The 21167-nt window shown below is 46.9% G+C and overlaps 1 protein-coding gene across 3 annotated transcripts in view; it reads left to right on the top strand.

The window, feature by feature from the left end:
• The first annotated feature begins 13571 nt into the window (after positions 1-13571).
• SYT17 (synaptotagmin 17) overlaps positions 13572-21167 on the top strand; it is a 70835-nt gene continuing 63239 nt past the window's right edge. For 2 of the 3 annotated variants that reach the window (XM_044978697.1, XR_006572278.1), the window contains exon 1: positions 13572-14095. In XM_044978697.1, coding sequence (XP_044834632.1) covers positions 14081-14095 — 15 coding nt within the window. In that variant the 5' untranslated portion in view covers positions 13572-14080. Of the gene's footprint in view, positions 14096-18135; positions 18214-21167 lie in introns of all 3 variants that reach the window. The other variant, XM_044978696.1, reaches the window with a different exon arrangement.

The following is a 21167-nucleotide window of genomic DNA, read 5'->3' as shown; positions in this document are numbered from 1 at the left end:
TCATTACCCATCCTGTTGTGATGGAGCCTCCTAGCTAACCAGAGAGGGTAGAAAGCAGCATCCTTGAGTAATGCTATATGAAAGGTTAATGTCGGCAAGGAATCCAGAAGCATCTCAAACTACTGACTGAATTGGCCAGGGCTGGTTGTTTCCTAAGTGGGAAATGTGTTACAGTGCACCCCTGGGACAACAGTAATGTATAATGTTATGAGCTAGTGCTTTAGGCACATCTGGAGAAAACACTCTTTGTTCTGCTGAGGCCCATCCTAAATACGGGGGAAGTGCAGCTTCTTTGTGGCATTAGCTATTGTATTTTGTAGATATTCCTTTGGAAGCCAGAGAAACTCCAGTTAGAAATGGGGCACAAATTTATAAAAGTGAGAGTGATTAACCGTTGGAATAAACTACCAAGGGAAGTTGTGGATTCTCCATTTCTTGATGTCTTCAGATCAAAACTGGATGCCTTTCTGGAAGGTATGCTGTAGCCAAACACAAGTCACTGGGCTCAGTGTCAGGCTGACTCCGGGAAATGTAATGGCCTGGGATATACAGAAGGCCAAACGTTCATAGACAGCCTCTATGAATCTACAAATGTTGATATTTCAGTAGAAGAGCATGTAGGCTATGGAAGGAGTGAAGAGGCTATTAAAAAATAAGCATAGCTGCCGTGCGCTGGAATGTTCCTCTGAAGTGCTCCTTTGTGAGAGGGCACTCTGAGGAACTCAATGGGATCTCAGCGCAGCAGGTCGTTTTAGCCGCAGTGCTGTCTCCTCAAGTGCAAAGATTATGTGCAGCTCTAGCAATCACCCGTCTACTAGATGGTTTGAAATTTGCTTTTTGAAATGCCTCTTAATGTAATGAAACCCTTGTTAATGTTTTCAATACATAATGCACATAGACCAACAATTTTCAGTGCTCCTACATTGCCTTGAGAAAGAGTTGCCTATGTTGTTGCAGTGCAATATAGCCTTATAGTCAAGCAAATCTTAATAGGAGCTAAGTATTTATTGTTTATTGTCATAAGGTATGCCGACACTGCAGTCTGAGGTGTGATAGACATACTCATGCTAGCTTTGCCTGTGCTATCATGGCTAAACTAGCAGTGTAGGTGCAGCAGGATGGGCTTCAGTGCAGGCTGTATGTGGGGGACCCTGGGCATGTACTTACATTGCGAGCCCATGCTGTTGCAGCACCACTGCTATTTTTCACTGTGATGGCCTGGGTAAAGTTACCAGAAGTATGCCAGCCTGTGACAATCACACCTGAGATTGCAGTGTAGACATACCCTTACATGTGATGATCCAAAGATGGCACAGAATTTGCTGCTATGTGAACTACAAGAGAAACAAGTGGATGAATTAAAAAAAGAATGAAGGACGCACGTGGGGGGCAGTAAGGAAGGAAATAACATGAAAACAGAAGCAGCCCGATCCAGTTAAATTGGTGTAAATCTGGAATAACTCAACTGATGTCCATGAAATTGTCTCAGTTTTACACCCCTATAAATGGGATTGGAGCTGCCCTAGATATAGACTTTTCTATTTATTTTTTTGAGTAGTCTCAGAATAAAAGCAAATTTGGGGGGCTCAAATTTTCATAGCTGAAATATTTTGAGTCTGTAACTTTTCATGGAAAAATAGATCACATCTGGGTTCTATATTCTGCTTATCTGACACTTCCCCTGCAGTTTCAACTGGAAAAAGCATTTTTCTGGTCCTGTCCTTAGCTGCTGCTGTGTCCCCTCAACCAGCTGCCGCCATCCACCTAGAAATGGCTGCCTTTCAAAGGGTGGTGAAGTGATATTTCTAGAGACAGGGTCCTTGTTACAAGTGCAGGGCTCTTCCTGAAGTCAAAGAGAACACTGTGAACACAGGATTTAGCCCTAGTTTGTGTCTGCTTGTGAAGTGCTTAGACAATATTCTATTTGAGTACATGTCTCTGTTATCCTTAGCAATGAACACTGCTGCCCCTCACTTTCTCATGCTCTCTCCCACCTCTGGTCTCAGCCTCCCTGAACTCAAGGGATCATTATGGTTACAGCACAGACAGAGATCAGAGAGTGGAATGCTGCTTGCCAGACTTGTGGGTAGAGGAGCAGAAAGTGTATGTCAGATGGATAATGTGTTGCTTGAATCAAAGCCTGAAGATTGGATATAAAGTAACATGAAAGATAAGTTGAGTTATATGCAGTATGGGAATGTGTTTGTTGCTTGAGAGTGGCCTGTATGTGTATTTTCAGGGGCTCTTATGTTGTGCATTTTCTTTTTTTTCAGTGATTTGTATAAATTTGCAGAGGTGGAAGTGGGAATAAAGCCTTTGTGAAGAGGGGACGCTATGGGGATAGGCTTCTTCCTCCAAAATACTTTGATAATCTTTTGGTGGATTCTGGTGCATTCTAAAGGCCTGGACCACATGATTTCACCCTGGATGCGTTAAATGCATTTCTCCCATTTGTGAGGTGGGTTGGAATTCTATTTCATTCTACTTAGTCTAATCGGGCATTCACTTCAGACAGTTCATTTAAACCAGCAATTTGTTAGCAGGGAGGGTCCCTCCAACAATCTTGCTAAGATCCAGGGAAGGGTCTTTACTAATATTAACTGTCTTTTTCCCTGTGAGGTACGTGTGTAGTTGCCCATTTCTCACTGATGGGGATATTGGAAGGAGGAATACAGAGTTTACTTAGGGGTATGGGAGGAATTGGAGGACAAGATTCAATGTTCACTAAGGAGAAGCTTTGAGAGCTGCTCAGGTGATTTTATAAAATGTTTTCAAATAAAGACTGCCTTTCTGGGACATGATTTAGTCAAACACCAGTCATTGGGCTCAATATAGGAGTACCTGGGTAAAATTCTGTGGCCACCGACTAGATGATCTAATGATCCCTCCTGACTCAAAAATCTAAGAATAAAAGTTCCTTTGGTTAGAAGTTGAGATGAACTTCAATTGCAAAATTCAATTCTGGATCCAAAGTTTAGAGGCATTTGGATATGGGATTTTGGTCAGCCCATGATGAAGATGGGGTTGGCTACAACGTGTCAATCCAAATCTGAACTTTCAGGTCTTAACACTGAACTTTTGGAGAGTTTGGTTTGGGTCCATCTCCAGTTAAGTTCCATAAGCTTCATGAACTGAAGTTTGTACTCCAAAAGAACTTGGCCAGTTTCCTTTAATTCTGTTTGTTTTGGCTTTACAGCCTACTTACCTGTTGAACTTAGTGACATTTGCCTGAGTAAGGATTGCGTGAGAACTGCAGGATTTGGTCTCAAATATTTATTTGACATCAGGCCCAGATAAGACGGGGCAGGGTAAAAAAGAAAAGAGCATACTCAGTGTATTATTTCCTGAATACTTGACAAAATTGCAGTCCTTCAGAAAAATAGAGTACAAGAAATATTCAGTAACAATTTGTGTCATAGATGTACTGAGTACAATATTATATAATAAAAGCTTTGTCTTTAAATGAAGCATTTGTGTTTTGCACATCTGCTTGGTAGGATAATAGTGAGACACTAGTAATTGAGTCTGCTAGGAAGACATGAGATAATATTAAAAATCTTTTTATTATAAACTACTCTTGCGTTTTACCATCTGTTTATTTTTAAAGTAAACTTGCGTGCATCTCCGATATGAGAGTGATTTGACGTTGTCAACTGATTAATCCTATTAAGTGCCTAGAAGCAGGTGTATTTGTGAAGCTCCAGAGCGACATGAGTTAAATCTTCTGTTTTTGGCAATCATTTAAGGATTTTTCTCACTACAATTTATTTTTTCATATTCTGCAGCTTAAAATATCTTTTGACAAATTCCCCCATTTCATAGTTGTGCAGTCCAATTATAAAGATTTTGCTGGGTTGGTTTAAAAAAATAATATATACGTAAACATTTTACATGATTTTCCATATAATAAAGTGATTGCTCCATATGAGGCCCTGTGGTTTTATGCTAACCAGTATTTTTAAGTCACTGTTGGAGTCGAGAAAATCTAATATTCTCTATTCTGTTCCTCTTTTTTGAGTCTGTTTTAATAATAATGATTTTTATATGTTCTTATTAATTAGAAAGGAATTATTTGAAAGAATGACTTATTAAATAGGAATGAATGGGAATTAAACAGAATGAGTATCTTATTGTAATAAATACTTTTCACATATTTTAGGAGAGAGAAATATTCTGCTAAGATGAGTCAGCAGTAAGTCTATAATATATAACCAAAAATTCTTCAGAGTTATTCTACTGTTTATCCACCAGACTTTAAATGGATGATCTTAAGCGAATTCAATGGGGACAGGTCTATTCTCTCCTTAATGAGAGTAGATGAATAATACCTATCTCTTGTATAGTGCTTTCATCTGTAGATCTCAAAGTGCTTCACAATCTCTAATGTATTTATCCTCATGATGCCCTGTGAGGTAGGGAAATATTATTATCCCCATTTTACAGATAAGGAACTGAGGCTGAGTGAGTTGCCCAAGGTCACACAAGAAGTCTGTGGCACAACAGAGAATTGAACCGTATCTCCCACCATCCTAGCCCCTAGCCCTGGAGGATAGTCTGTTTTATGGCTAAAGTGCTAGCCTGAGAATCAGGAGATCTGGATTCTGTTCCTTGGGCTTGTCTACGTAGTGCTGCAAAGGACATCAGAGGGGTGTGATTTGCGAAGCACTCTAATGCGCTGCATTCTAACTGCCCCATGTAGCTTGCTGGCATGCTCTCAAAGGAACCTAGTTTCCATTAATGTACTTGCACAAGTGCCGGCTGCCAAATTTCCCTGGGGGTGCTCAAACCCTGCTTAGACCCCACCCCCTCTCCACCCCTTCCCTCAAGCCCCCACCTCTTCCCGCCCCCACTCTGCCCCACCCCTTTGCTGCCTTTTCTTGCCCAGTTCTGCCCCTTCCCCTGAGCATGCCCCCATTCCTGCTTCTCCCCCTCCTGTAGCATGCGAGAGGTGCCGGGAGGAACAGCTGATCCACAGTGGGCAGGAGGCCCTGTGAGGGAGGGGGAGGAGTTGATCTGTGGGGCAGCCAGAGGGTGGGAGGCGTTGCGGGGGGGAAGGGAGCTGCCAGACGGTGCTGAGCACCCACAGAGTCAGCGCCTATGTGTATTTGTAAAGCACAGTAACGTGCTGCATTCCAATTGCCCCTCATAGACTCAGCTAGCATGCTCTAAAGGTTGCCTCGTCTGCTTTAAAGTAGTCATGTTAACACAAACTAGGCGCTCTTTAGCAGTAACAGTGCAGCACATTAGATCGCTTTACAAATCACATCCTTCTGTACACTTCATTGCTGCTGTGTAGACAAGCTCCTACTTCTTCCAAAGGCTTGCTGTTTGACAGAGGGAAAGTTACTCAAGGTTTGATCCTCAAAACTGCTGAATGGTCTCAACTCCAGTTGGCAGGACTGAGGCTATGATCCTCAAAGGTATTTAGGTGCTGAAATCCCATGGGAAATCTATGGGAGTTAGGCGCCTGAATATCTTTGGGGAACTGGATTTGAGCCCTTAACCTGGCATCTGTATGACTGTTTTCCTATCTTTAAATGAGGATAATGCTTATCTACCTCATAGAGAGAGACTAATGTTTGCAAAGTCTGTTGGGGGGATGGATAGCTCAGTGGTTTGAGCATTGGCCTGTTAAAACCAGGGTTGTGAGTTCAATCCTTAAGGAGCCATTTGGGGAACTGGGGTAAAAATCTGGGGATTGGTCCTGCTTTGAGCAGGGTTGGACTAGATGACCTCCTGAGGTCCCTTCCAACCCTGATATTCTATGAAACACTGTATCAATTGAAAGTATTATAAAAATGGGTCCGACTTCCAGGGGAGGTTTGTCAGAGTGTGGGATATGCAGACAATATTGTGTTCAGATTTTTCTTGATTTATACTAAAAAAAAGCATCTGGCCATTGTTTACCAACAATTAGACACACAATCCTTAAAACCTTTACAAATCCTTAAAACCAAATCTAGCCGCCTATATCCTCAACCCTTGCAGCTTGACTAAATCAGCCATAAACATAACGAATCATAAAGTAAATTGAGCAAAAATAAGTTTGTGAGAATACATGGGCTTCTGCAGCATCCCCTCCAGGTCAACAGATTCAGGCTATTTTGGACCAAAAGGGGAGGTGGGCGTTCCAAAGTGGAAGAGCCTTCTTGGGAAAGCACCATCAGCAGCCCCCTCTCTTAATCCAGTGGAGCCCTGTCATGAGCTCTTCTACTGACAGGGATGCAGCAGTATGGCATGAAGAGAGAAGTGGGGGCAGGTCTTGGAAGTAGACAGGGCTCGTGTCATTCAGGTTTAGGCTTTACTAGAAAATTAGATGATGGTAGAACATGACCTCTGAGTCATGTTAACAAACATGTTAAAAATGACTTCGCAGTCAATGTAGATGGGGGCAAGTTGTGTTGAACATTGTCAGCTGCTCAGGCTTAACCCTATGGTTTCAGTTGCTCACACTGCGTTCAATACAACGGGCCCTTTTTACATTGACTATTGCTAAGTTATGGTCAATATCATGTTAGTTAACATGACTCTGCAAGGTCTAGTTCTAACACAACCTAAGTTTCTAGTGAAGACCAGCACTTAGGTACACGTTCCTTCACAAGTATTTGTGTTTTATGTACTCGGTAAAGCAATATACAGAACATACTTCCTAAAGGGACATGCTTTAGGAGTGGCTGTGTGCTTTTGGCTGCGTTTTCAAACTCTGCTCCAGCATCATTCAATAACGGTGCTCAACAGAACGTATGTTAAGGACAGAATAGAAAGCGTGTATGAGGGGAAGAGCGTAATTGTGATTATACAGTGCACACCAGTACATTATAAATGACAGGCAGTGGGGATCTGAGGTTTTTAGATCAAATTTAGGCCCTTCATCTGGAGACTTAAAGAAAAGAGAAAAATGTGCTTTTACTGATACTGCCAATTAGGGAGTTGACAGGTGGCCTGATAATAATCCAGATGCACTGCAGAAGATGTGGAAGCAGCAGAGGCTGTTTCTGAAGCAAAGCAGAATAGTGCGTTAGAGGGCACAATAAAAGAACAGGAGGAGAGCAGGCAGTCTGGCGGCTAATTCTTTATTATGTTTTCAAGAGGCAAGTAGAATGTGAGGGATGCAAAAGACGCAACAAAAAAGAGAAACGGGTGGGCAGATAATATTAAACTAGAAAGGAATAATGCTGAGGAAAATTACAGAGAAGAACAACAGGGGCAAAATAAATATAAAGAACAGCTGGCTATTACCTTCAGGGCATAAGCAAAGGAGCATGTGAAATGGGATCTCAGATCTGCAAGTGTGTGTATTCGTGGGTATAGACAGTGTCATTGGAGTAACTTAGAGACTGTTAAGACAGAAGACCAGGTGACTTGTGGAACTGGGCTATACTGTCTTTGCCCTCTAGGCCACCTCTTCAAATCCATCCACTTCAGATCTACTGACTTCAGTTCAGTTCCCAGTAGACGTCACAAAAGTCACCATCACAATGATCGTGGCACCTCCATTCACAGTTTCAGTGCAGAGAGGTCAAGGCTTTGCATGGGCTGTGTAGAGTATGCCGTATTGCGGGGGCTAAGTAGAAGCATGGACTGCCTTGGCTTCTTGCAGAACCCTGGATTCTGGTTCTTGCAGAACCTCAGGATTTGAGGCTGAATCCCCTGCTCATTCTGAGGGATATGGGGGCAACCTCTCCCTGCTCCAAAGGGAGTGAGCTGATGGAAATTGTGTCAGCTCCATGGCCATTCTTATGGATGGGAAATAGGGAGAAAGGACTGCACAGTGGTTGGGGCATTAGTCTGGTACTTGGAAGTCCCAGGTTAAAGTCCTTGATCTGCCCAGGCTTCTTGGATGACTTTGGGCAAGTCACACAGGCTACATCTGCCTAGATTATGGCAGCCTGCAGCAGAGAGCTGCCCAGCCCAGCCAGGTCCACACTTGGGCTTGTGCTAGTGTGTTAAAAATAGCTGTGTAAACAGTGCTTTGGAGTTACAGCTCTAGCTGGAGCTTGGGACACAACCTTCCTCCTTAGGCTTCAGAGCCTGAGCTCCAGCCCAAGCTGCAATGTATACACAGCCATTGTCTGTCGACCTGGCCTGGGAATCTCACTGCTGCAGCCTGTATAGATGTACCCATGGTATCTCTGGGCCTCAGTTCCCCACCTGTAAAATGGGGACAACAGTCTTTCCTACCTCACAGGGTGCTGTGAAGATAAATACTTTAAAGATTGGGAAGTGCTCAGATACTACAGTAATGGAGGCATATAAATAATAACATGGTAATGGCAGCATATAAATACCTAGTACTGACTTGAAGTAGAAGCTGCAAACACCTGGATACGTAAAGGCCAAGTGAGCAGCTGAGGGAGAACTATGCTGCAGTGAAACCCTGCCGGCAGCAGAGCATGTTACTCAACAAGCCTCTGGAACAGGGGATATAAATAAAAAGTTGGCATTGCTAGAGGAGATAGGCTGCGGTGCAGTGAAGCTAGACCTGTCACCGTGGCAGAATCAAGCCCTTTCAAGGGCTGCCAAGAGAAGTGGGCAAGCACCATCTCCAGTGGTTTGCCATTTTAAAAAATAGCTAGAGATAGGCGGCTTATTTTAAGACATAGTGCTAGCAGATTATTTCAGCAGGCTCAACAGTAAGGTAACTATGATAAGGGCTCAGCATGGGAAAAGCAGCGTAAGACCTCCCATCTTATCTTGGACAGACACTTTACTCCCTTACTCAGCCCACTGCTGTGTCAGTGAATGCTGCCAATCCCTCTTGGTAAGATTCAAACAAAGTAGCCAGCTGATTCTCATCTTTGCCACCTTCAGTTTGACACTCACCTTTTGCGGTTTACTTACTTGTGCTGCTTTAATGGCAGCAGGCTAGAAACTGGTTTCTAGCTTGGGTTTGGTATGTTTTAAATACATATTTTCAACACATCTACCGCTGAGTCAGATATGCCTAGTTAACATATGAACCAGTTGCTATACTAGAGGCAGGGTTCGCTTCCCTATTGTGATGGGAACTCTGACTCAAGCACATATTCAGAGATATTCAGTCGTGGCTTACTATGGGCCTGATTCTCCATGAAAATCAGTGTCAATGTCAAACTCACATAGAACCACTGATTTAACTGGAGGTACTCTTGATATGCACCAATACAAGTGAAAAGAGAATATGGCCAATTGTGTGGAAGTAACTTTTAAAATAGAAAACTTAACATAGTTTATTTAGAAGTTAAAAATACTGGATTTTCAAGCGTGTATATATTACAGGCACGTTCTGTACATGAGAAGGTACAAAGTACATGTTATAAAATATACAGTATGACACATTTCATGCAGCACAGGGAGTCTAAAGGTTATGTTGCCATCCTGTGAAATGGAGCTATTTATACTGAATGCTGTACGAGCTGAGCTTAATCAGCGTACCAGCCAAATGCAGACTTGTAATTAAAGTTTACAATAAATACTTGCCTACTGTTTAGAACCCAATTTATTCTCTGGACTATAACTGTGTCCATATGTAAAATTTCTCTATCATATCATGGAAGAATCTAATATAGGAACCTTTTTAAGTAGTCAGTCACCATTGTGAAAAGTTCCTATATATGGATTCCAATACTTGTGGATATTTTTTAAAACTGGAAATGTGTCTTTGTCTCAGGGTTTTAGACTGCTGCCCATCATCATAGCATTTGGGTGCCTTTCACAGAAAATAAACAACAATAGCAAAGGCCCTAATGGATTTCATGGAGTCTTTCCCTTTTTGGGGTCAAACTGTTTATAGTTTATAAGTATATAAAGCACTTGAGGGGACTTTTGCCTAAGTAGGAGCAAGAGGAATAATCCCACAGATTTACAAAATATACGACTGTCTCATCTTTTACCTACAAAATGTGTCTCTCTCTTCCCCAGCCCCATTCTTATATTCTTTTAAAAAAAATACATATATATATGTCCTGCATTTTCAGGGTGTGTGTATATATATATATATGTGTGTGTACCCTGAAAATGCAGGACACCAGTACATGTGATGGGACATTTACATAATGTCACGTATTCTGGTTTAATGTGACTCACTGCCTGATGGTTTCATAAGTTGAAAACTATTTTAAAGATGTAAGCCTTTCTTTACTGTATTGTGATAGGGAAAAACGTCATCTATTGTAAGCCCCATTAAGGCGGCAGTGAGTCGAGATGAAAAGAGTGAAACTATTCAAAGTAAAGGCTGACATTTTAAATGCTGAGACTTAGAAATATGTTAGTTGTAGAATAAAAAATTCTATTAAACATGTAGTAAAAATTGAGAAATGCCATGCACCACAACTTAACTGTGTGCTCTGCACCACCCAAAACGAGAATGAGAGAGAAGTGATTACATTTCAACTATGGGAATTTTGCTTCTAAAACAGGAGCTGCCTTCAGGAGGAAAAGAAATAGTTATTAAAAGAAACCTCGGGCCCATTGCCAATGTAGACAGTGAGGGTGTTGCCATCGTCTTCAGTGAGAGCAGAAACAAGCCCTTAAATATAAACTCAAGTGCTGAAGTCTCCTATAGCAATGCTGCACCTGAGGGACACTCTCTCATTATGCAGGAAGCTATAGTGGTCCACGTATCTATGTTGCCTAGAATTTTAATCATTTCTTTGGAGAGCTCCAGTTCCTCCAGAGTTTGCAGCAGGAGATTGAAATGTGGCAGGGTGATAATCCTGAGGTGAGGGATTTGCCACTTGAGGTCTCCATGAAAACCTGTACCAACTGGGCCTAGTTCTAAACAGCTGACAATCACTATTTCCCATCCGTGTTGTGCTTAGCGGGTTTGCGGACAGCTCAATGTTCCATCAGCACATAGGCCACCCTGGTGTATCACTTCAGCCTGCCACATGCAGCTGAAATTCTGGACAAGCCCTGGGCAAAATGGTTTTATCATCTTTCTCCTCTTCCCCTTCAAAACACCCTTTGGTGCAGAGGAAGGTGCACTGGATTAAGAACCAGGAGACCACCATTTCAAGTCACTACTTCTACTGTCTGATGGCAATAATTCTGTCCCTTCACAACTCTTACTAAGGATTGAGAGATTACACTAGCTCGGAATAGGGCCCATGTATCTAATATGACAGAACCAAGTCTCATCCCATTAGCTACACTGTTTCTCAGAATCTGCCATATCTAAGTAGTCATCTATGCTCTGTAAAATGGGTCTACTCATGGATATGTAACCCACTGTTACAATGTGTTATGCATCCTCCTCTAGTAGTTGGTACATGGGCAATAACAGCCTATTCCTGCTGCCTGTTGTTGTGGTTCCAGTAGCAAAGATTTGTCCAGGGTCCAGTGAAAATTCCTGTAAGGGTGTACCAGAGCTCAGCTGGAGTGTCACAGGGAACCACAGGCAGGAGACTTAAATTAGAGCTTCCCTAAGCCAAGGCCATAATTTGGGATGTGCAAAGGTGGCACTCAAGAAGTGAGCCCAGAATCTGGCACAGAATACCCCCCCCCTTGTTGCTGGAAGGCAAAAGTAAGATGCTTTTCTTTGCAAGACACTAACCCTACTCCCAGCTAGGCATAGAGAAATCTGGCCCTTGGTTTCCAGGGCTGGAGCACCCATGGAAAAAAATTGGTGGGTGCTCAGCATCCACCGGCAGCTCCCTGCCCCGCCCCCCGCTCCAGCTTACTTTCACCTCTGCCTCCGCCTCCTCTGCAAGTGCACCACCGCGTTCTGCTTCTCCCCCCTCCCTTCCTGTGCTTGCGGTGCGAAACAGCTGATTCATGGGGCAGGGAGGGAGGGGGGGAATGCAGCAAGCTGGGGGAAGAGGCAGGGGCAGGGATTTGGGGAAGGGATCCAATAGGGGCGGGGAAAGAGTGGAGTCAGGGCGGGGCCAGGGGCGGGGGCACGGGCACCCACTGGCACTGGAGAAAGTTGGCACCTATGGAGCCTGCGGCCTGCGCCACTTCACCGTTCCCAGCCAATGGGAGCTGCGGGAACTGCGGCCACTGGGAGCTGTGGGCGGCCGTGCAAATGTAAACAAACTGGTGGCCCACTAGCAGATTACCCTGACAGGCCGCAGGCTGCTCACCACTGGTCTAGACTGATCACTAAATGAGGTCTCTGTTAAGACTTATCCTTCTCCACTCCCACTCCAATTAGGTTTAAGTCTAGTTGAGCACCTCATATGTCCTTGTTTTTTGTGGCTTGCATTTTAGTTAGTTATAGTCTGTTTAGGAACATCAGACTTGCTATAATAGAGCAGATCATTGGTCCACGTAGTCTGATATCCTGCCTCCAGCAACAGTCTTCATCAGAAAGTTAAAAAAAAATCCTAATGAGGTATTATATGTGATGTTATAGATGGCTAAAATTTCCTTCCTTATCCTTTCCACTTATCCTTATATGATGTGATTTTTAAGATTTCGTTATCCTTATTTTAGCTTGTGAACTAATGTTCATAAAATTATCCAGTTCTTTTAAAGATCCAGTCACAGCACCTGGCTTGGATGTTTCTGTTACAATGAATTCTACAGCTTAGGACTTGTTGATTCAATCCTTGTTTTTTGAGGGGGGAGAGCAATAATAATGCAGGTTGCTGGTGTGAAATAGTACACCTGTGACAATAACTGCTAATGATAAAAACCTGATATTTAGCTACCTTCGCTTCTCCTAAGACCTGTTAGTTAATTGCCCCAGATAAGGTTTTACTAGCACTGTAGTGTACTGCACTCTACCAGCATTTGTGATATGGGTGTGCTATGAAGCCAGTCTAATCCAGATGTAGGGTTGTGTCCTCTCAGTTGATTCATAAGCCTGGGAAATATTTTCCAGTTCCCTGAAGTTCTGCATTTCGTCCTCTGGATGTCGCTGTTCTGCTTTTCTGCACAAGACCTGTTGCAATTGCAGCTTTGACACTTGCTTTCCGCTTCAAAAGGAACCTGCGCTCCGCCTCGTAATGCAAACACATACAATCCACAGACTAGTCTTCTTCATTTATTAATGAATTCTTTCCATTAGCTCTACCGATTAACAATACCACTTTCCCCCAATTACAAAATGCAATCACCCTATTGCAGAACAGCTGTAGTGAAATACTTTTTCTAACCCTTTGTAAGAGGGAAAAGGGGGTAGGTATAATTATATTGCAAGCTAAAAATAGAAGTGAGAGGTGTGTGCTGGCAAATCAAATGGCTATTAAGGTGATAGTTCTTTCAAAACCTTACACTGAAAAATGTGCATTACACTGCAGTGTTCTCTACTCATATTGACATCAGCTTCCTTGTGTACATGAAATGAGTTTGCACTGCACATGGTGACAGCATTCTCTATAGTTTTGGTAGGTTCCCTAGGTATAATTTATTGCAGGTCCTTCCGTAAACTCATAATGAAAGAGTTTCCTTCAGTACACCATTCCCTTTCAATATATAAATATCTAATCTGGTCACATATAATTTGAAATAAGAGCGAGGTTTTTGGTTTGCTGATGGAAAATCATCACCAATAGGTTTCAGACACGTTTTGCTTCTTGTTCTGTGACAAAAAGGACCCTCCTACATGCTGCTGTTTCAAAGTCTCTTGTCCATCTGGTTGCTGCAGACAGATGGATGATGCTGTTTGCAGAAGACACTTCCCCCGGATTCATCCTCCGGCTTTAAGTTGGAAAAACAAATTCAAGCAGAGATGCACTGAGAGAGGGGAATCCAGATCTCTGGAAGTGCAAAGGCTGCTGCAGCTGCTGCCCAAGAAGGGGAAATTCACCACCAGCCTAGCATAGGGAAGAAGGAAAAGAGGGAAATCAATCATGCAGCAAGTGACAGGCTGACAGAACACATCCCTCCCAGCCCAACGCAGCACAGAGAGCCTGGGAACCCAGAAAACCATACAAGAAATATTAGAAACAAACAAAATAATCAACGCCTCTGTGCTCAAGAAATACTGTGAAGGAAACAGTGATCATTACGGAGAGTCAGTGAGCAGCAAGGGGGAAAAGGAATGAACAGTGCTCATCAAGCAAGCAAGTCATGTCTTTTTTTTGTTGTTGAGGGCAAAGTGGAGAGAGACGCCATGCTCAGGCTGTGCTGGGAACTAATGTGATACCTATTGAAGATGGCGTATATACAGGTAGGTCTGAACAGCACTGGGGAGGAAATGTCCTCTTTATCTGGGGAGGGGGACCACAGGGACACTGGGTCTGCTCTAACCAGGTTTAGACTCAAGTGAATTTACTAGCTGCATGTTCATCCAGCCCAGGCTAGTGATTCCCTCTCCCACTTAATGGGAAACTTGAGAGTTAGTTACAGAAAAGGTTAAGTTCTTTAGTGACAGATGCAACCTGGAGCATTATTATTTGTTCTGATTTTTGCATTCAATAGTAATATTTGCTTCTAATGTATTTAGAAACAAGAACTGTGGTTTACTGGCGGTTGACAATACTAAGTAGGGTTACAAAACAATCTCTTCCAAGATAAGTTTGGGGAAATCGTACTTGTGACTGGACCTTAATTAAAAAAAGTAAATAAAAGAAATTGAATGCAACCCTTCTAGCTATGTGTTGGGTGCATGTTCTTTTAAGGTTGTGTTGGTACAAATCAGTAAAACAAAAGGAAACTAACATAGAGTGTGTGTGTGTGTGTGTGTGTGTGTGTGTGTGTGTGTGTGTGTGCTAGTGAGATTCTGTGGGTATAAGAGACTTACATTCATTCAGACATACACACTGTGTATGTACAAAAACAACAAGGAGTCTGATGGCACCTTAAAGACTAACAGATTTATTTGGGCATTAGCTTTCGTGGGTAAAAAACCTCCCTTTTTCAGATGCCCAAATAAATCTGTTAGTCTTTAAGGTGCCACTGGGCTCCTTGTTTTTGTGGATACAGACTAACACGGCTACCCCCTGACACTTGACATTGTATATGTGTGATGTTGGTATCTCTGTGCGATTATCTTTGTGTGTAGCTATTATTTATGTGTATGAATGTCTGCATATATATGTGTGTGTGGCTGAGACAAATGTTCGATGCCTTATTGCGCGGTGTGTGCAACTGTGCCCTGAGTGAAACAGAACAACAGTTTTCGCAGACGCCTCTGCTGCACTATGTGCCATGATCCGTCTGTTAACTCCAGGGTTCTGTTTCTGGGTCTGGAGTTTGGCATGTGAGCAAGAGCAGGCTGGGAGATAGGAGTCAGAGCAGCCAGGAGTGCTTTAGCATCGACTCCAGCCCCCATCCATAGTGTTACTTACCATGGATGCATCTCCTAATTGCTGAGCTGAGGGGAGCTTGCTGCTGCTGGACAGCAGGTGGATATCCAGGCAGAGCAGCCCCCGGGGATGCAAATGGAGGGGGCCTGGGACTCAGCCAGAGGGGCATGAAAGGGCAGAGCTTCCTAATATTGTTGGCTAACCATGGGACTCGTAGCCTGCAATCCTGTGAAATGCCAGCATGGAAGTGCCCCTCAGGTCACGTAGGGCCTTGAGAACCACACTTATATAGCCCCCTTAATCTGTGAACACAGAAAGGAGGACTGTCCCCCAGCATGCATTCAGTGAGCTCTGTGAATCCAAAACCCAGCCGTCTACACACACTCACTGGGATCTTGTGGATACACAGACAGAGGGGCCCAAATACCCACATGGGAGTCCCCATGCAAAGGTTAAAACAGGGCTAGCTTAACACAGAGGAGGCTGAAAATGGGGTCCTAACTTGCATATGTGATACCCTCCCATTCGGGTACCCCTGCAAACAGAGTATATATGCCCCTGCCCCCTACACACTGGGTACATTTCCTAGAGTACATTCTGCATTGCAATAATGGGTATGGCTAACCCAAGTGTTTAAAAATCATGAGTCAGATCCCCTAGACAATTGAGAGATTATAAATATAATAAACGTTGGGTTCTTTTTATTTGCCTTCTGGCATTTAGGAGTCACATTTTCAAGCATTTCTGGACAGCCCCTAGGGCTAGAAACTTACTTTAAAACAACAAAAATGAAAGCAGTGATTCTCAGGGACTAACAGGAGAGCAGCAGCTGGAGCTGGAACAGGAGTGAGGGGCTGAAGGAAGCTGAGGTGAGCGATGGGGTGGGGATCCCCCAGCACCTAACATGCAGCAGAGCCGATGGAACTACCTGCCACCAACACGTGCTAGGGGCTGGGGGCAAGACAGCTAATGTGTGAAACCCTGGAGTTAGCAGCACTGGCTTAAGGTCTTTTTTCTATTATGTGACAGGCTCCTGGTGAGTTCCCTAGTGGCATTTCAGGCTGGATTCCCTCCCTGGGTGCCACATGGAGAGTGACACAAGTCCCACCAGTGCATACGTTCTGGGGATTCCCATCTCTTCCCCCCTCCCTCCATCGCACACATTAGCTGACTGGTCCCCAGCCCGTGGCACATGTTGGTGGCAGGCAGTTCCATCGGCTCTGTTGGACATGGAGGTGCCGTGGGGGGGATCCCCCCCATCGCCCAGCATCAGCTTCCTTCAGCCCCTCACTCCTTTTCCACCCTGAGCTCCCATCCTGTGCAGCAGGCAGAGCCACAGCCCAGATTTACAGGGCCCTCCTGGGGGCCTGCCCCCCACCCAAGAGCGCCCCCGCTCCCACCAGACGCAGGGCTCTCACCATGCCCTGAGCCTACCCAGGCTCCACGGCCTCTGCGAACCCACTAGGAGCCTCCGCGGCAGCCTCCCTCCACCCCCTGGCGGCTCCTCAGGGCGGCAGCACCAGCCGCTGCCGCTTGGCCGGGCGATCCCCTCTGGGCTCCGGCTGCCCAGAGCGCAGGGGGCGCCGCTGCTGGGGCCGGGGCTAAGCCCCAGTTGCTCTCCCTGGCGGCCCCGGCGAAAGGCGTCGGGCCCTGGCTGGGTCTTGTTCTGCGCCACGTGTTGCTCGCTGCAGGCGGCGGCGGGCGGAGGGGGTGACGGTCCCGGGCGCGGGCGGAGGCGGGCGGAGGGGGTGACGGTCCCGGGCGCAGGCGGAGGCGGGCGGAGGGGGTGACGGTCCCGGGCGCGGGCGGAGGGGGTGACGGTCCCGGGCGCAGGCGAGCGGAGGGAGTGAGGGTCCCAGGCGCAGGCGGGCGGAGGGGGTGACGGTCCCGGGCGCGGGCTGCGGCGGGCGGTGGGTGTGAGGGTCCCGGGCGCAGGCGGGCGGTGGGAGGGACGGTCCCGGGCGCAGGCGAGCGGAGGGTGTGAGGGTCCCGGCTGCAGGCGGGCGCAGGCGGGCGGAGGGAGTGACGGTCCCGGGCGCAGGCGCGCGGAGGGTGTGAGGGTCCCGGCTGCAGGCGGGCGCAGGCGGGCGGAGGGTGTGACGGTCCCGGGCGCAGGCGGGCGGAGGGAGTGACGGTCCCGGGCGCAGGCGAGCGGAGGGTGTGAGGGTCCCGGCTGCAGGCGGGCGCAGGCGGGCGGAGGGAGTGACGGTCCCGGGCGCAGGCGGCCGGAGGGGGTGACGGTCCCGGGCGCAGGCGGGCGGAGGGAGTGACGGTCCCGGGCGCAGGCGGGCGGAGGGGGTGACGGTCCCGGGCGCAGGCGGGCGGAGGCGGGCGAAGGGGGTGACGGTCCCGGGCGCAGGCGGGCGAAGGGGGTGACGGTCCCGGGCGCAGGCGGGCGGAGGGTGTGAGGGTCCCGGGCGCAGGCGGGCGGAGGGAGTGACGGTCCCGGCTGCAGGCGGGCGCAGGCGGGCGGAGTGGGTGACGGTCCCGGGCGCAGGCGAGCGGAGGGAGTGAGGGTCCCGGGCGCAGGCGGGCGAAGGGGGTGACGGTCCCGGGCGCAGGCGAGCGGAGGGTGTGAGGGTCCCGGGCGCAGGCGGGCGGAGCGGGTGACAGTGCCGGGCTGGGAGGTTGGGGCTCAGGGAGGCTGCCCCGAGAGACGCGAATGGCGACCCCGGGAAGAGGGAGGGCTGCGGCCGCGGCAGCCCGAGCCGGGGAAATCCCCCCCGAGCCATGCCCAGGAGGGTGCAGCGGGTGACGGGCTGCCAGAGCACAGACCTCCCCGCCCAGCGCGGCACAGAGAGCCTGGGGCCCCCGACGAAACCTGCCCGAAATACCAGAGAAACAGACAGCGCCGGGCTAGAGCCCGCTGGGGAGGAGACGCTGATCCGCAGCGAGCAGCCAGGGGGAGCGGGGAGGTCAGTGCTCATCTAGCAAACAAGTCACGTCTTTTTTTGTTGTTGAGGGCAAAGGGGAGAGAGACGCCATGCTCAGGCTGTGCTGGGAACTAATGTGATACCCAGTGAAGATGGCGTATATACAGGTAGGTCTGACCAGCACTGGGGAGGTAATGGTCTCTTTGCCGGGGTGGGGACCACAGGGAAACCTGGTCTGCGCTAACCTGGGGTTGCACTCAGCTCAATTTGCTACCTGCATGTTCATCCAGCCCCCCTCCTGCTTAACGGTAAACTTGGGTGTGCGAGTTAGTTAGCTGGCGAAAAGGTGAAGCTCTCTAGTTACATACCCAACCTGACACATTAGTGATTCGGCTTTTTGCATTTGTTTAATAGCAGCAGTCAGCCAATGCATCTTGATTCAGACCAGAACTGTGGGTTGGAGAAGGGTTTGGGGGAATGGTACGTGTGATTGGAACTCACCTCCTTCTTAAGAATGAATCTGAACATCCCCGTTTGTGTGAACTTGTGTGTTTGTGCATCTGACTGATGGTGTATGTATGGGATGGACTGTGTGTCTATGGGGGGTGTTTGTACATAGGCGTGCTTATGTTTGTATGTGTGCATGGGATTGTGCACGGTCTGTGCGTGTGAATGTCAGCATATATGTGAGTTCTTGTGTGAGTGTGTGTGTGTGTGTGAGAGAGAGGTTTGTGATGCCTTCGTGCAGAGTTGCATATACCGGGCACAAAGAGAAGCAGAGCAACAGTTTTTGCAGCTGCCTCTGCTGCTGTTCTGTTGCAGTTCAGGGATCCAGCTGTTGACTGCGTGTTCCATGTCTAGGACTGAATTCAGAGTGGGAGCAAGAGCGGGCAGGGAGACGGGAGTAGGAGCAGCCAGGTGTGCTTTACCAAATCCTCCCTTATTCATCCAGCTGGCGTTACCATGGATGCTGCTCCCGAGCTGAGCTTAGGTGGCTGCTGCTGAGGGAAGAAGACTAGGCAGGGCAGCCTGTGAAAGGGGTCTGAGAGGCTTAGGAATCAGCCAGCCAGAAGGTCATGAAAGGACACAGAACTTCCCCCAGGGCGTGAGATGACCTTGCTACTCACACCCTGCAGTCCTGTGAACCACCAGCAGGGATAGGAAGTGCCCCTCACACTGTCACATGGACCCTTGAGAACGCAGGCTCAGGAACCCCACCTACATGAGACACCCCCCTCCCCACCGTGGAAGCCTAGAAATGGGGGCTTCCACACATATGGGAATCCCTGCAGAGATTGAAACTGGGGCCCCTCTCACCAATAAAGGGACCTGCTGTGGGCACAGACACAGAGACCCTTATCTCAATGTGGTATACTGACATATTACCACCAACTATGAACCCCAAAACAGGGGCCCACTCAACTTGCCCCAGGCCATGAAAACAGTACTCACTTACAGCTGTCCTTACTTTGAGGGGCTCTTGGAAGCTAGATGGGCAGGGGGCTGTGAACCCCTAGGTTTGTAACTACTCTCAGCCTGGTCTGTCCCTTGTGTAATTGTGCCAGGGTAGAAGGAGCTCTTTGGTGGATAGGCTGTTGTATACGAGACCCTAATGCTGTAAACTGGGTCCCTGGTGCATAATTCAAAATGTAATTTGACCTGCTCCCCTGAATGAGTTTTGATACCCATGGTTTTATGGTTTAAAAACTCCTGGAAGGTGTTAGCCAGGAAATCTGGCTTCTTATCTGAGCCCTGACAATGACTCGGTTTGGTTCTCCACTGCCTTGCACAGTCACTAACAATGGCATCTGTGCACAGTGGATGTAAAATGCTGTTGGGTAAGTCATCCTCTCTGTGACTCAGTTTCTCATCTCTGAAATGACAATAGTGACCTACTTCCCAGGGGTGTACTGACTGCAAATTAGTTAGTATTTAAAAAGTGCTTTGAGATCCTGGGATGAAACATACTATGATGATCCAAAGCCCAGTGAAGTCAGTAGGGATCTTTGCATTGATTTCACTGGGCTTTAGGTCAGGCTTTGTGTGTGTGAAGTATTACCATTTATTGTTTAAAAAGTACATAAGTGATTTAGGAGCACAAGGCTCATTGGCTTTCACCTTTGAAAATTCCACCCTTAATGTTAAGTATCAGAGGGGTAGCCGTGTTAGTCTGGATCTGTAAAAGCAGCAAAGAATCCTGTGGCACCTTATAGACTAACAGACGTTTTGGAGCATGAGCTTTCGTGGGTAAATACCCGCTTCGTCGGATGCAAGTCTTGCATCCGACGAAGTGGGTATTCACCCACGAAAGCTCATGCTCCAAAACGTCTGCCACAGGATTCTTTGCTACCCTTAATGTTCTTTGCCCCATATCTGTAATATCAGTGGTGTAGTACTGGACCCCATCATCCCCAAGTGACCAAAGTGTACAGAAGCAGAGGGGACATGTATATGTCCATACATGCATGTATGTACATATATTCATGCTAGAAAAAGCGAGCCCCAGCTGGGCAATATCACCCACCTAAAAAATGCTGGTTACACTTGATTTGGAGGATGCAGGGAACTGCTAAGCACAGCAGCATATGGGGCACAGGGAGTGTAAAGGCAAAGATAGCAAAACAGCCCCACGTATGGCAGATTCTGGAAACCAAGGTATCAAGGAACAGCTGTCAGCCAGGTCATCAAGCAGCAATGACTATGCAGGGGCCCTAGGCCACAATACACATACTATGTGTTGTTTTGTGATGGGGGGTTGTTCATGGCACCAGGACTCCCAAATGGATTATGCCCAAATTGAAGAGTTGATCTTGAATTTGCAGATCTGGTACAATAAGCCTAGGCTCAGCAGCAGTGACTTGAGCGGTATTCCTTTTGCATTCCCAGTGGAGTAGGCCAATCTCATGGTAGACCCAGTCTGCCTGTATGTGCTGGGTTTGTTATAGTGTCTGTGGTCTTAAACTCCAACTGAGCTTACCCAGCACCTGCTGGCGATCATTTGTACTCTATAAACCTTTGTCATTCCCACAGAGCTAGCCTGCCTGCTGCATGTGACTAGCATGGACACAGACAGCTGTTCGTGTTTGCTTTTATTTCATGGATCTGTGCATTTATGTATTTT

This window comes from Mauremys mutica, chromosome 11 (genome assembly GCF_020497125.1).
Source record: "Mauremys mutica isolate MM-2020 ecotype Southern chromosome 11, ASM2049712v1, whole genome shotgun sequence".
In the NCBI taxonomy this organism is placed as follows: Eukaryota; Metazoa; Chordata; order Testudines; family Geoemydidae; genus Mauremys; species Mauremys mutica.
This window is presented reverse-complemented; position numbering and strand designations above follow the sequence as displayed.